This window comes from Corylus avellana, chromosome 3 (assembly GCF_965113065.1).
Source record: "Corylus avellana chromosome 3, dhCorAvel1.hap1.2, whole genome shotgun sequence".
Taxonomy (NCBI): Eukaryota; Viridiplantae; Streptophyta; class Magnoliopsida; order Fagales; family Betulaceae; genus Corylus; species Corylus avellana.
Window position 1 is genome coordinate 33,774,376 of NC_142492.1, and position 15,820 is coordinate 33,790,195.

Sequence of the window (15,820 nt, forward strand, 5' to 3'; positions counted from 1 at the left end):
TTATACAATCTTCCCAAATGTGCTGTGTTTTTTAAAAATCATCATTGAATTTGAGATGATTATTATTGAATTTTGATCTATGAGTGATTTTAAAAGTCACATCACATTTAAAATGACTCAAAAAATACTCTAATCCTCTTAGTAACACTACTCATATTTTGAGCATATATTTTGTTGTTATTGTACAAAACAATGACGGATAATATTGAATCGGAAAAAAAAATAATAATAAAAAAAAATAAAAAATTAAGATACAGATTTACATGATTCGATAATGTGTCTAAGTCTACAGGAGAGTAAATGTATGCACATTGTACAAACATATATATATTTATAGAAAAATCCTAATTGTATGAACGTATTTTAAAAAACTCAAAAATACTTTGTACCGTAGCGCGGGGACGTTGCCCCCGCAACCTACAATCTAATCATCTCCACCGAACCCCACATAAACTTAATTACGCTCAATGAGCCAGTAGCCAGCCATTTATACTAGTATTTCAATATTACTCTTTATGCCTTAAAGAATATGAATCGCTTGTTCCAACACCTTTCTCTTCCCATTGAATATTGAATTACATGACAAAGATTAATAGGTGACTTTACTTATAATAAAATTGCAAATTACATTACATTTAATTAAAGGATTTACTAACATTTTATTTTTAGGTGAATTTACAATTATTTCAAAGGAAAGGACGCACTGGAGGCCAAGTATTCTTATATTTTGAGTGAAGCCCGCGCAGCCACGTTTGGGAAAGCAGTTATTAAAACGAACCAGTCATTCCGGGAAACAGAAAACTTGACACAAAAAGAAACAATGGCATCAAGAGGAGCTTTTGCTGCAGCATGTAACATTGGAGGAAGACAGAGGAACCCATCTGTCCTTTCAATTCCTCACCATCTCAAACTCAAATTCCATGGACCTCCTTCACATCCTCCCCATAGATTCACATCCTTTCCCATATACCAACCCGGTAAGTCTCTATCAATATTCTCATTTTTGATCTTCCAAGCTTAATTTTCTTGCTTGTTTGTGCAAAAACATTAAGTGATTCTCATTGGAATTTGGAAATTAAGTTTTGGGTTACTTTTTTTTTTCATAGTGTTCCATGTTTTTGATTCATTGTCTGAAAGGAACCAACTTTGGGTGCAACCGAATTTAAGTTAATGTTTTTATTCGATAATTTGATCAGCGACAGAAAAAATTGAAGAAAGTTTTGTTTGGTGCAGGGCTTAGATACCCAGTTCGTGCTATAAGTGAGGCAACTGCTGATCCTGTAACACCCAAGAAAGAAGAAGATGAAGAACAATCACCTCAGAGTTGGAAGATTAAAATGCTCTATGATGGGGACTGCCCGCTTTGCATGCGTGAGGTCTGCCTTGAAGAACCTGTTCTTGCATTTCATTTTAGCTTATAAGTGTCATGTTGGTTAATTTGTGTGTTTGTGTTTTAAATTTATGAAGTTGGTGATTTTAAATTTTTGATGTGCTTAACTTTATTATAATGTCAGGTTAACATGCTCAGAGAGAGGAATAAGCAATATGGTACGATCAAGTTTGTTGACATTAGCTCAGATGAGTATTCTCCAGAGGAGAATCAAGGCCTGGACTACAGAACTGTATGTTCCCAATAGTGCTGAAATTTGTAGTGGACTGAATTTCTTGGTAGGAGCTGTAAGATAATAAGTAGAAAATGAAGTATATTAGAGACAGTAACAGGACTTTTTTCTGGTTTTTATGGATCATACGAATATTTCCTGAAGAAATTCAGCAAGACCCAGATAGCTCTTTGGTTTGGGCATTAAGAAAGTAAAACGATAACCTTGAAGCATGTAAAAATGTAGATTTTAGAGCATCTCTTTGTCAGATTTATTACAATGCAGTGATGAAGTTCTGTTTGTTGTTTAGGTTATGGGAAGGATTCACGCAGTCCTCTCTGATGGAACTGTAGTCACTGATGTTGAAGTACGCCCCATTTCCTACCTTTTTCTTTTTTCTGTAGTTGTATATTTACTGTGCGTGCTCTCTCATTATATGTTTTCCTTTCTTTCCAAATTTCAATCTAGTATTGCTTCACTATCTTGTATTTTTCTTTGCTTGTGTACGTGTAAGCATGCATGTGTACCAATTTGTGTTTCAGTAGTCAAAGCAATGGAAAAATCTAATTTTAGAAGTTAAAGGAAGTTATATGAAAAATATTGAAAAGAAAACATGCACCATCAATAGGTGTAGGAGCTTTAAATAACTACCCCATGACTAGATTCAATTAGTATAAAGTTCAAGATCATAAAACTTTTGAGTCTAAAATGTTTTATAGACAATCATTCCTTGTTTGAATATCTATACTCTAGAGGAGGAATAAGTGCAGCTTAAGGTTGTGAAACTGTTAAATACCAGTATACCACTGATTACTACCATGATTTCCACCATTGCATGCTCAGGGAGTGTACTGAGGCCCTCTTATAGGCAAGTGGTCAGTGCCTCCATCAGACATGAGAACTATTGAACTAAATCAACATGTGAACACCTTGATTCTCACTAAACCGATTTCCTCATCTGTCTCATTTGTAATGATGTAAACAGCTTTGTCAATAGTAAATGTCAATGATATGAGACCCATTTAAAATTAATTAGTCTAATCAGACATTACTTTAAGCTGTCACCGTTTTCTTTATCTAATTTACATTTCAACCAAGCAAAAAATAAAAGCTCTTGCAAATAACAACTTCTGCAGGCATTTAGAAGACTCTATGAACAAGTTGGTCTTGGATGGGTTTATGCCATTACCAAATATGAACCTGTAAGTTTCTTTGCTCTTTCCTTATGTTTCCTATAGTTCAATCGAAATTCAACATCCTGTAGGCACAGTATTTTGGATAAAGCTCCCTATTCCTTTTATCTGTATTTGTACTTAATACAATAGCATGCATTTAACAGATTGCAAAAATTGCTGATGGCATATACGGTGTTTGGGCTAAATATCGTCTTCCAATCACAGGTAAATTCATATTGCAAAAAGATTTTGTGTGATAACTTCTCAGTTTTTTTCATATCTTCTTTGCTTCAGTGACTGAAAGTGATGCTATGGCTGATCTTCCCTCTTCTACCTCTGTTTCCTGGATCATGATAACAGGCCATGCCAGCCTTATGATCCACACATCCAAATCAGTGACTATTTTACAGTTTTACCTCTTTAAAACCTTTGCATCATCCATGGACTGTAAACTCTATCCCTGGTTGTTTTTGTACCATGAAAAAATCCCTTTGCCCTTTTTTTAACTTCTCTTTATGTGCATTTTCAAACTCAAACTACCAGCCTGCTACATACTTTAGAGGAAGCTCATGATTCAAGGATTACTACTTGTTTTTAAACCTAACAACGTTGATGGCTAACATCTGCTCTGCTCAATTAATTAGTACTTATAAATATGTGATGCAAACTTATAGCCTGTTTGTTTTGTCCAGGTCGACCACCTTTAGAGGAGATTTTGGAGGCACGAAAGAAGAACAAGGTTAGAATACTACATATGCATGGATTACCTTACCTGAATGCATCAAGACATTTTACTGAATCTTGCATACGTGACAATAGAATATAAAGCGAGCGAGATTAACTTCATATCACCTGTTTCTCCTAGATGATAAAAACTTATGCTGATTAGCTGACATACATACAAATCATGGTGGATTTCATACAGTAATGTAACAGAATCTCCTAAAGACAAGAGGACCTGAATTTTTAAAGCAAGAAAATAGACTTATTTTTTCAACTACGGCTGATAAAGAAAGCTACTAAGCCTTTTCTCTTAATATCCCTTGCAAACTTACAAGTTGATGTGATTCCCTCTCTCTCCCCTTTCTTTCTTACAAGAGGCTTGCATCAGATCCTTTTCAAATTCAATTGTATAATGTGCATGAAACTCAAGGAAATGAACTATATCCCGTCTCCCTAATCCTCCTTATGTTCCAAAACTATGTTTTACTAAACGATTTTGAGATAGCAAAAAGGTTAAGTTCCACTAAATTGGGATGAACAGAAGTATATCTGACGTAGAAGTTAATTTTTAGTGACATATATTGATCATGAACATTAACTGGTACAGAAATGGCAATTCTAGCTGAAGCAGTTTCTCTTGCACCTAGTTCTCCTCAATAAAGACAATAATTATATATTTGAGGTATCTAGTGCTGATTCATGTTTGGGTTTCTGTTTTCATTACAGGGTGAAGCATGTAATGACAAGAATGCCTGTAAAATGTGAACTTGCTGAATACTTTCCAGAAGTAAAGTTTTCAGGGCTCGCTCTTTATTTGCTTCCATATATCTTCTTCAAAAATCATCTGTATCTGTGCTCATATGCAGAAGTCGTAACAAGATAAAAGAAGTGTGGCAGTTCCCTTAAAATACTCTTTCTCTTTGCCTCAAGAAAGAAAATACATTTATAGGTTTTTTTTCAATCTCACCGTTACATCATTTGGTTAAGAGGTTTGTAAAATGTATCATAGGCGCCTTGAAGTCATTGTTCTGGACACAAATTGTTTATGTAGCTTAGAGTTCTTGCTGAGGAACTAGTACATAGTAGGATGTTTTGTGATGAAATTTCAAAGTTTGGGCCTCCGAAATTATTTTTGAGACTGGTTAAGGTGACAAAAGCCGCCACAACAACTTAAAAGTTTCGCCTCAAGAAACCATTTTGCTAAAAGCATACTTAAATTCTTTATGGAACATTGATGTCAAGTCACCATTTCTTGCCACAACAGGCTCAAAGTGGCCTCTACATTTACTGAGAAAACAAAGCCTTTTAAATTATGTTGGATCTGTTAGGCGATATAATATAGGCAATACAAAACCAAATCACCGTAGTAAAATCCACTGGTAATGATACTCTTGAACTCTTTACACATAGATAGAAATGTTAAGTTGGCATCCGTTTTGCATTGACAAGTTGAATCCACCTCCACATCTACTGAAAAATGAGGGTTGAATCCAAAAATGGTCTTTGTGGCTTTCGTGTTTATCAAAACACTCATTACGTTCTAAAAAGTGATAAAATTGGTCATTGGGTTTTTTGAGTTTATAAGATTAGTCATCCTGTAATGTAAGACTTATAAAACGTTGAACGTCAACGTTTTATCACATGTACATCTTTCCCATATCAACATATCCTCTAGATTGAACTTACATAAGATGTCTTGCATGGGCCAAATGGTCAATCAAATGCTCAGATGACAAGATTGCAGTGCATACCCATGTAATGATCGTTAATTCAGTTTAATCTAAATCTAAAGATCTTATTGAACATTGAAAGAGCAAAACATATCCCAAAAAAGGTATCTGCTATGCCCTACTTAGTTTAGCTTTCTAAAGTCTCCTGCAATTGAAGCAGATACTACCATCTAAACAAGTTTATTATGTTCATCTAGTGCCACACAGGATCAAGCTTTCTTCCCCTCTCCTTCTACCAACTTGCCCACAAAATCATGGATGTTCTTATCCGAGCTTCCACCTAAACTGACTGCTCCTATTATAAGCCTTCTCCATTTAGTTGCATTCTTCATAATCTCTTCACCTTTTTTTCCTACCATAACTTCCCTTATACAGAGCTCCAGCTCATCCCTGGTCACGATCCCCTCTTTGTTCTTCTTAGCCTTTACTCCCACCTGCCACAACTCCTCCACAAACTTAGCGTTAGTAGGCTGATCACTCCACTGTGGCAGTGCCACCATTGGCACCCCTAGGCTCAAGGCCTCCATTGTTGAGTTCCATCCACAGTGTGTCACAAAGCAACCCACAGCTGGGTGTGCTAGCACCTCTAATTGGTTGCACCACGACACAACCAACCCTCTTTCTTCCACTGAATTAACTGTTTCTATTGATAATTTGTCTCTGGAATCCTTTGCAACGAGTAGAAAATGCATGTTGCTCTCTATCAAACCCCATGCAAGTTCTTCAGCCTGTTTAGCTGTGATGTCTGCCATGCTTCCAAATGATACGTATATCACTGACTTTGGTGGTTTTGTCTCTAGCCATGTCAAGTACCGGTCACTGCTAAGCTCCCAAAGATTGGCTCCGTAAGTTGTGTCTCCACTGATCTGCTGGTCTAGGTAGGCTGATGGCACCAGTGGACCGATCATCACCAAAGGCCATTGTCCCCACATGGCTTTCATTAGCTTTTCAACAGTCAATGAAGAAAATGAGAAAGATATATATAAATATGCTGCACTTACTGCTCAACATATTAAAACTAAAATGTCGAATTTTGATAGATTTAACTCCTATCTTTTATATTTATGACTTCAATGAAGACATAAAGCACATGCTATACCCAAATTTATAATTTATAAGTATATAGCATACTTGTCCATTGTCCAGGATTGTTCTAAATATATTGAGAAGCTCTAAATTATTTTGAAATTCCTTGATCTTCTGAACTCATATCAAAATGAAAAAACTGTGCTTTTCCTTTTTTTTGTTCCTTTTTCAAACACCTTGTATGCTGGTGACTCCTACCCTAAATGGGGTGCCATTCAATAAACTTCCGTTCCTCATTTACAAATCAGCCATAATCCATAACCCACACAACCAAACTCTATCATTTTCTATAACAGGAAACTACCAAATATGCTAAGTAATTGAGTTAAACATAAAAGCTCTCGACTTACGTCACTTTCCAACACTTCAGAACTGTTACAGAATACCCAATCATTTTCTTCCAAACGGCCAAATTTTTCCATGATCACTGCCAAATAAGCAGAATGACTTGAAGGATTTGCAAGAAAACCTGGCATGTCAGAAATGGCAAGTGCAGGAAGGCCAGGCAACAACAGGGGCTCAGTTTCTTGCTTCACAGGCAAAGTCAGATGACCAAGATTGATATGCCAGAACATGGAGCACACAGAAGCAGAATTTGTTAAAAATACTGCTGCATAAATGCCAAATTCCCTAGCCACATCAAGAGCCCACGGGAGCAAAGAGTCATAAACGACACAGTTTACTGGGGAGGCCGAGTCACTGAACTTTGATATGAGCTCTGCCAAAGTTTTTGAACCCACTGATTTAAACGACTCCAAGTAGGCTTCCACACCAGGAGATTGCTTAAACCCACCTTCATCGTAGCCATCTGAGATGGGCTCGACGCCTACTGTGGTTGAATGAATGGAGTTGACAGTGTAATGGGTGGTGGCTAGAGTGGCCTTGAGCCCTTTGGAGGCCAACCGTTTGGCAAACTGGAGGAGTGGGTTTATGTGGCCTTGGGCAGGATAGGTGAGCACAATGACATGACCTCTACGATTGTTCATTTTCCTCTGTTTTCATGGATTTCTACTCTGTTCTGTGGATTGAAGATATAGGCCTTTTTTTTTTTTTCAGGTTCCTCAACAGATTACAACATTGAACAAGAAATGCTTGGGTGCTTCCTGATGTACACTTCCAATTATACATTGGAATTTAATGAGTATCGGTTATAATTAACTTATATAGTTTTATACGGATAAAAATTCTCTTATAAAAATGTCATGTGTCGATTTGCATGCGAAATATATATGCATTTTTAATAACAAAGACAAAGTTGAAATAAAATTTATTAAAAAAAATGTGATTATGATATGTTATTTAAAAATGCATGTACATCTCACATGTAAATGAACACAGCATTTTTATAGATAAGATTGGAGGAAGTTTATTTAACCCAATTTAAAAGAAAACGTTGTCTGTCGTTTTGTACTCATACTTTAACACGATCTCACAAATAAGAATTGTCATCCCAAAATCAATCATACAATTGGTTAGTCCTAATTTTGAGATTTGATAAGGTCCACATGATATATATAATCAAGCTAGATGGATGAGATTATGAGAATCCATTGTATTACACATAATTCCACCCTGGAAAGTTACACTGAATTATTGCAGTCCATGTCAGAGAAATTCAATACACTTTTTATTACATTTGAATTTTCATGTGTTCAAGTCTTATTTGGTTTTTACGAATATTCAACAACTAACCACTCAAGATGCTGACTAAAAACAACTAACCACTCAAGATGCTGACTAAAAACCAAGAGTACGTAATCAAATGTTGACCCCCAATTGATCCTTAAGCCTTGAGGATGAAGTTATCACCTGCAATTGGATATGTGGCGGCTGAGAGTCTCAATAGCATCATTTTTTTCAAGGTTGGTTCTATTGAGGTTGTTTTTTATTTCAATAACAAAATAAGAAGTTGTGTTTTTACTGAAAATTAGAATCTTTTGATCTTTAAAGTAGGTGAGTTATTGAATTTTATCTTATTTGGTTTTTTTACAAAATTAATCGTGCGCATAACTTTGCTAAATAGACCATTTTCACCGGTAGAAGTAAAAGCATTCATACTTTGTCCTTACCCCGGTGATCATGGTTTCTATTAGTAATTTATTCTACCATCTTTCTTTCTTTCTTTCTTTCCTTTTTTTTTTTTTTTTTTTGCTCCATCCATAAAGAATAATCTTCTTTTTAAATGTGGCCATGGTTTCTTATAGGAAGCTTTCACAATTAATAAAATGAATAAAAATTGTAAAAATAAATAAAAAAAATCTCTCATGTAACCCTTGTCCCATTATGAAATTAAAAAATAAAAAATAAAAAATAAAAAAATTGTCATAAGAAATTGCTTGGTCAAGGCTGACTGATGAAAGAAAAAAGATTTCAAAAAATGTTGAGTTTCTCTCTAGAGATTTTTTACTTTCTTGTGATGCCTTCGATTGCCTTAAGTGATTGTTCTAGGGGAGGGATGATTCTTTTCCTCCCTTCCCTCCTTGTTTTTTCTTTGTGCTTTCTCCTTAATACTTTTTCTTTTTTCATTTTTCCAATTTCAATTTTGTTGCTCTTCTATGTCTGCTCCCTACCAGGCTATCACCATACTTTCGTTGCACCAACACTTCTAATCTCTGCTCTCAGCGTCCTCAATTTTCCTCCAGTGGTTTGCACTCACGCCAGATTTGGAATCCAAATCTTGGTGTTTTACAAGTTAGATATGTCTTCATCTGTTTGCCCTCACCACCAACGTGCCACACCACCATAACTCTCAGCCTCTTCACTCTCCAACGCTTCACTCCATGAGACCCTTATGCGTGTGCCAGAATGTGGCCCTCACAAGCTTGTGCATGACCTCCACGCTCCACCCCGCAGTCGCACTTCTCCACCGATGCCGCTGTTTTTGGTCTTTCGTTTGAAGAGCTACTTTAGTTTTTCAATTTTCTCATATCAAAATCTAAGCTTCAACTTAACCTGATTCGATCAGGCTTCAAACTCATCGTCTCAGAAGGAAATTCCATTACCGTTATACTATCTTCTTAGTCTCTCCGGTTTCCTTTGAACTTGATCAAGAGCTAAGTCATATAAGGTTCTCTTGCTTCCGATAGTTTTATCCATCATATTGGGCTGCGGCCATCACTATATAAAAATAAAATAATAACAAAAACAAAACAAAACCCAAAAAAAAAAAAAAAAATCAGAATACCTTTATTGAACAAATGATGCGCTGCAAAACTATTATCTGACATGAAAAGCTACAGAATATTAAGCGTCCGGGCATTATTACTTTTGACGTTCGAGCAACAACAAATACCACAAACTTTCCCTGACGCTGTGAAAAGACCTTCTACACATATACAGCTTGATTTCAGCAAAACGAGAGTTCTCTGATCTTTCACCAGTTGGCTAAGACACTTGAACCACCATCGTATTTACATCTAATAAGCTAGACCGACTTGTCTCACTACAACTGCACGCAAAATTATATGGGCAGCACTCTAGCACTAAATTTTGCAAATGTAACCACTCATGTTTTTTCTTTTTCTTTTTTTTCTCTTTTTTATCCATTACTGTATCTCTGATTTTCTCGAACCCAGATTCTTGTTTTTACAATTCACAACCTTCCGAATTGAGAACCATTTAAACACACTAAATACCTTTGTCCATCTCATCTGAGCAACAGCTGTAGAACGTGCCACTGACAGGAAGTTGTCGACGGCACTTTGAAGATCCGAGGATGATTCTAACTCGAGGTTATGAGAGTGAATGGCGGTATCAAAAAATTGCAGATGATCCTCATCACAGAAAGCTTGAGTCATGGGGTCTGTGTCACAAATGAGGGAGCTGGGGACTTGGCCTGGGAAACTCAAAGGCGGGTCATATCTGAGCCCCATACCATCAATATTGTGCAAGCTAGCATAATCATCCAAACCACTAGAACCAGCAACAGAATAGATGGTTGAAATGAGATCTGGAGAAGATGCACATTGTGTGTAATCAAATCCACCAATCTTGTGAGACGCCAAAAACTTGCTCCCATTGGAACTCTCTGTCCTGGGTGAGCTTGCAGGGTAATGAACATCGGTTAAGTGTGAAGAGCCCCCCTCAAGCGAGGCCTCCTCGTCATAAGACATGACTTCCCCCCAGTGTTCGAACGCAGAAATCACCAAGTTCTGGGCATCCGCCTAGTGGAAAAAAGTTGGTCATAAGATGTCAGACATGACAAAGAGAAAAAAAAAAGGAGGAAAACAAGTAAAAGAAAGCAGATATGAGTTGATAAGAGGAGTGCCTTCTCAGTTTCAGACAGCTTATCCAGAGGAACATACTGGCATTCTGAAAGCAGTCCCCTCACTTGTCCCACAATATTAAAGACCACACCATTTTTCTGTTGAGAACTTGAAGGGCAGTACAAGAACACCCTCTTATCAATTACACATGTCCGAGCGTGATCCACAGTGATTTCCCACATCTTAGCTGACATACCTGTGCCAAGTATCTGCACATTTCCAAAACAACTACTGTAATTACTCCATTCAAAGAGAGCTGGATTGCTTCATCTTTTTTGTGGGCTTGGAAATCCTCATATTAAGCAGTCAGAACTGTTCAATTTGTTCACAGAAGATTACATAGGAGTTATATGTATGAGCATATATGAAGCATAAATTCTAGTATTACGTAGGTTTCACTGAGACCACCTATTTGGACCCTAAATTCTAAGAAACAGAACTTCTCCCTAGCTGCAGACCATACTAAGGAAATAGACACACAGATGTTGGAAAGAAACCTGAAGATCTAACTATAGCCATATCGATACATCTTCAACAGTGATACACACTGTGTCTGAGTCAACAACACAAGGTAAAGTCAAAATGTCCTTATTCCACAGGCACACTGGCTAAATTGTCCCTTGTGAATGCTTCTATCCAAAAAGAAAACACCCAAGAGTATCCATTGTCCTCAATAACAAGGAGACATCCTGATTAATCTAAAATATGGGCAGTTCAAATCAGTAATCTCTTTCTCGTTTTCAGATATTTTAATAATTACAGAAAGTATATCGATAAAACAATGCATCACCCTTCACAGAATATTTAAATGCAGGAGATAGTACCTCAAATTCAAAATCAGCAAGGATTGTTAAAAAGTAAAATTAATTGAGGCGAGTTTAATTACGTTTCTGAGCCTTGGAGGGTCTATGAAGAGTAGGGTCAAAAAATCTCTCACGGTGGTGATGTTTTCCCGACTCAATCGCTTATGGAAAGCTCCGTCTTTGCCAATCTTTTCTAATCTCCATACTTCATCTAACAAAGAAGGAGGATGATGCTTCTTGTACACTGCAACCAGAATCAGAAGTTACAGTGGAGTTTAATTTCAATATCTTTCTCTTGAGTTACATTAGAAACCTAGCATGCTAACTATTTTTATCAACTAAGTTACAATGGCTTCAAGCTATGCAAGAAAATCATGGAAAACAAGATAACAGATTCTTCCCATCACAAGACTAGATATCGAACTCATTGAATAGACTATAATCATATCGCTATGTATTTAATTCTTATGGGCAAGCTATGTGGTACGACTAGTACTCAATAGTATAAAAAATGAGTGGGCACAAAAGTAAAGGATGAAGATTTTTTTTTTTTTTTGCTAATTTACGGGTAGATATTTAATATAAAAGAAAATAGTAAAGCAAAGGACTTCAAGATTTTTTTGAAAACAAAGGACCACTAAAGCAACTAAAATAAAATTCTAAACTCAGATCTTGATAAATCAAACGAAAAGAATATTCAAATAAGTACTCACATTCTCCACGGTGATCCCTGACAATAAAGGATTCTGTCTTTGCTTCTCTTACTCTAACTCCCTCAATGTTGTCAACAAATCTTACCCCTAGCCTGAACCTACGGCTTCTCGTCCAGCTTGAATTATCGGTAAAAGAAATCTCACCCACCACACCAGTGCCGTCTTCAAGATTTACAAACGCGTCTCCTGTAAGTAAGGGTTTCTTTCCTTCCCTCTCTCTCACAATGTTGTTTTTAAACTCTTCGGTTGTCCAGTTTTCATGCTCATCACCATCAAAATCACCCTCAAGAACTACAATTTCCACCTTGCCCGAGGATTCCGGCCCAGAAGTTATAAGTTGTGCAGTGTGAGCATCAACCAAAGCTACTTGTATGCTGGAACAATCTTCTCCTTCAATTCGAGCTCCAGTAAATACTGGAAGAGAGAGGTTGTTAATGAACTTCAGATGTAAGCTTCTCGACTCCGAAGTATGTACCTCATTCCCACAATTCCTGAAAAGAATTGCAAAAGATGTATATCATCTATCTAATCTTATTGCCAAGGGTGGTTAACATAACAACCCTTTATTAAATAATTCTAATCACCAGAGTAACATTTCTTACTGCTTCATGCTGTTTAAATGCTTTCTTAGGGCCAATTCAACTTCCTCTTTGACCTGTAAAAGCATAACATCAATGAGTATCAACCAATTATACAATAATCGATGAAAACTGTTGACACACATATATTCGGAACAGAAACAGCTGTTAGATATGGGAGCTAACAACACATAGAAATGACAACTTAGAGCTTCAATCCACAGATACTGATATTCAATCACATTCATATCCCACAACTTAGAAAGGACACAACAAGCGAAATCAGAAAACAGGGTTCACATGCTAAAGAAAATCCTTATCTTCACACAAAAATAAATTTCACGGTAAAATGAACTTCTAAATCTTTTTTCAGGAAAATTATGAAAGGCGGCAAAGTAAAACTGGACTGCATAACAAGAACAATAATGAATGGACCAACTTTAGCTGCCCAAGTAACAAGAATTTAAAAGATACTGGAAACAAAGAAGTAGACTAGAAAAGCAGTACCTTTACAGCTTTGTAGTACTACATTAACCTTGCATTTATGCACATAGAAAACCTAACTCTGGCAAATCCCACATTACTGATTTCCAAGATCAGATGATTATTTATGAATTGACTCTTTGGAAATCCAGTAGGCACATAGAGTCTCAGTGCATTATTACTCCAACATGCTTAGAATCCTAAAGTAGTTATGAAAGTTTAAAGTTAAGCACTTTTGGGATTTATGAGGTAATAAATACTATCATAAGCTTCGGCAGTCTCTAGAAAAGAATAAATCCACTTTTATTTGTTGTATTTTAGTAGATGAAGTTCACCATGTCTAAACAGAGAATCCATACATATGTTAGAATCCCAAAAATTTATGCCATTCATCAGTCCTAGATCTTCTAGTAAATTCAGTTAGCATTAATGGGTATCATGTGACATACAATAAAGTCCATCGGAGGAAGGTGAAAACCTTGACTAGGAGAACATGGATTAATGTGCAACCGACATCAAGTTAAAATGGTCACTTGGGAAGGAGAGCACAACCATCAGCAATGGAAGGATACATGGTGTCAAGCTAAGGTAAGTGCCATCATACGGTGGGCTGACATGCATGTTAGCTGCAGCTTGCAAAGCCATGGTAGGGTCTGATGTCTCCAATGTTTAGAAGGGTATGTACTCACCACTTCTATCTATCTTAAATTAATTATGTGTTTATCAAGTTCATAGGATCTTAAAATAGTCCCGCTAAAATACAGCATTATATTTCAGTGAATCAACATGGACAGAACAAAGAAGTACTTCAGTATAAAAGGAAGAACCCATTATCACAAATAAATTAACTTACCACTCTACGAATCAAGGGCTCTAGAATTGGCTCCAGCAAATTCTGGACTGATTGCATTTTCATAACCTCCCAGACCACACTGAATAGTATGAACACAATCATTAGAAAACAAATTTATGGGGAAAACTGTCATCAGTTTGGTCCAGTAGAACTCATCAAATACATAGAAGTTACACCAAATTTCTTTATATCAAATGCACATCCAGTTCATACTCAATAACAATTAGCATCAACTACTCCTGAATTTTTTATTTAATGCTCATGAAAATTCCAAGAACTTTTTTTAAAATAACAATTCTAAAATCATTTCTTCCTGGCATTGAGCCAAGTTCACTCACATTTACAAGGAAAAGCAATTTTCACTAACCAGACTCAACGGTGTTATCCTTCAATTAGAAACTATTTTCTACCAGAAACCATCCTCAATTAGAAACCAATTTCCCTAATCTTCCCCTAGACTTTTATAACACCCATATCCCTTTCTAGAAACTGAGAACAACATCAACTGTCCAACTCATGCAACCACATGGAACAGGAAGACCAAATGGCATCAATTTTCCACAATATCAAGCCAACAGCAATCAAATTCCGTATGGGAAAGATGCAATGAAGAAAAATTTGCACTAAACAAGCAAACATAGTTCAGCTATTACCAAACCCAGTTCAATTTACTCCATATCTCCACTTCCTCACAACATTTCAATCTGATATCACAAGAAAACATGACATGCAAGCATAACCCACCTCCTTTCACACTCAATATTCCACTTAGCCTCAACAAGAATTCCAATACCAAGAACAGAAACTAACAAGAAGAAAAAAAACAAAAAAAACAAAGCTTGTATTAAATAAGTCACTCTTACTTCCTGAAAGTAGGAAGCCTCCTACGCTTATCCTCAGAACCACTCCCTTCTGGATGGGCCTTCACATCCTCTTGCTGTCTCTTCTGCGACATCATCCAAGCCCAGCAACACCCACACCCACAACACTATTTGGTGGGTGTCGGAGCCAACCGTGAACAACAATAATATCCAAAGAGACCCACATGCGGCGCAGCAATAACAATAAGAACGAAACAGCTATATATATATAAATATAAATACATACAGCACAACAGAGAGAACTATAGTAAATGGCAATTAAGAGGAAAAGTCCAAATCTTTCAAGTACTTTTGTGTCATCTTCCTATCCATTGTCTGAATTTGGCTGTGTCTGGGATGCTTCTCGGACATGAGGCTCTCCCATCGTCTTCTTTCGCCACTCTTTGGCTCTAAACCATACTCCACAACCCTTTGGCTTTCCAGAGAGAGCGTTCAGGATCATTTGTGCGAGATATGCAGAGCCTTGTTGAGAGGGGTCCCACGGAAAGCGCGTGATGGACTTGTTGTAACCGGGTCCACGTCAAAACGCGGATTTTGGTGAAAGCATACGTGGTAGTCCAGTGTGTTTTGTTTTTTGTTTTTGTTTTTTTTTTTCCTTTTTCCTCTTTTTTTCCTTTTTTTTGGCGTAACATATGGGCTTCGCTCGTTAACATTGGATCCCATATAGACTTAGGCATGTTGTCGGGTAATGAGGTTTGCCGAACCATAAAAAATAAATAAATAAATAAGTATTTACTTTTTATATATAGAAAGTTAACGTTGACGTGGTTTTTCATTTAAAAAAATTTATTTTTATTTACCAAAATATTATTTAACGTGAATTTGAATGAAATTAACAAATTATTGTGTAATTCAAATAAAATGAGCAAGTAGAATTATTCTTATTGTAATAGGATTGGAGTGCCTTGATGTCGTTACTCGTATAGAAG

At 36.5% G+C, this 15,820-nt stretch overlaps 3 protein-coding genes across 4 annotated transcripts; 1 reads left to right on the top strand and 2 right to left on the bottom strand.

The window, feature by feature from the left end:
• Positions 1 to 742: 742 nt before the first annotated feature.
• Positions 743 to 4,628, top strand: LOC132175711 (Putative thiol-disulfide oxidoreductase DCC). Its single transcript, XM_059587733.2, has 8 exons — positions 743 to 977; positions 1,234 to 1,376; positions 1,515 to 1,622; positions 1,912 to 1,968; positions 2,738 to 2,803; positions 2,941 to 3,001; positions 3,469 to 3,515; positions 4,226 to 4,628. Exons 1-8 carry the CDS (start codon positions 821 to 823, stop codon positions 4,262 to 4,264), a joined length of 678 nt encoding a protein of 225 aa, XP_059443716.2. The 5' UTR covers positions 743 to 820; the 3' UTR covers positions 4,265 to 4,628.
• A 477-nt stretch (positions 4,629 to 5,105) lies between these two features.
• Positions 5,106 to 7,362, bottom strand: LOC132175211 (UDP-glycosyltransferase 74F2). Its single transcript, XM_059587082.2, has 2 exons — positions 6,666 to 7,362; positions 5,106 to 6,173 (listed from the first exon to the last, which is right to left on the bottom strand). Exons 1-2 carry the CDS (start codon positions 7,299 to 7,301, stop codon positions 5,439 to 5,441), a joined length of 1,371 nt encoding a protein of 456 aa, XP_059443065.2. The 5' UTR covers positions 7,302 to 7,362; the 3' UTR covers positions 5,106 to 5,438.
• A 2,114-nt stretch (positions 7,363 to 9,476) lies between these two features.
• On the bottom strand, positions 9,477 to 15,194 carry LOC132174718 (Calmodulin binding protein-like protein). 2 transcript variants are annotated; one of them, XM_059586366.2, is made up of 7 exons: positions 15,181 to 15,194; positions 14,011 to 14,089; positions 12,699 to 12,751; positions 12,097 to 12,587; positions 11,467 to 11,627; positions 10,583 to 10,789; positions 9,477 to 10,478 (listed from the first exon to the last, which is right to left on the bottom strand). In XM_059586366.2, the coding sequence occupies exons 1-7, from the start codon at positions 15,189 to 15,191 to the stop codon at positions 9,861 to 9,863; spliced, it is 1,620 nt and encodes a 539-aa protein (XP_059442349.2). In that variant the 5' UTR covers positions 15,192 to 15,194; the 3' UTR covers positions 9,477 to 9,860. The 2 variants fall into 2 exon arrangements, with proteins under 2 accessions (XP_059442349.2, XP_059442348.2); XM_059586365.2 differs by lacking the exon at positions 15,181 to 15,194 and adding an exon at positions 14,874 to 15,169.
• Between the last annotated feature and the right edge of the window lie 626 nt (positions 15,195 to 15,820).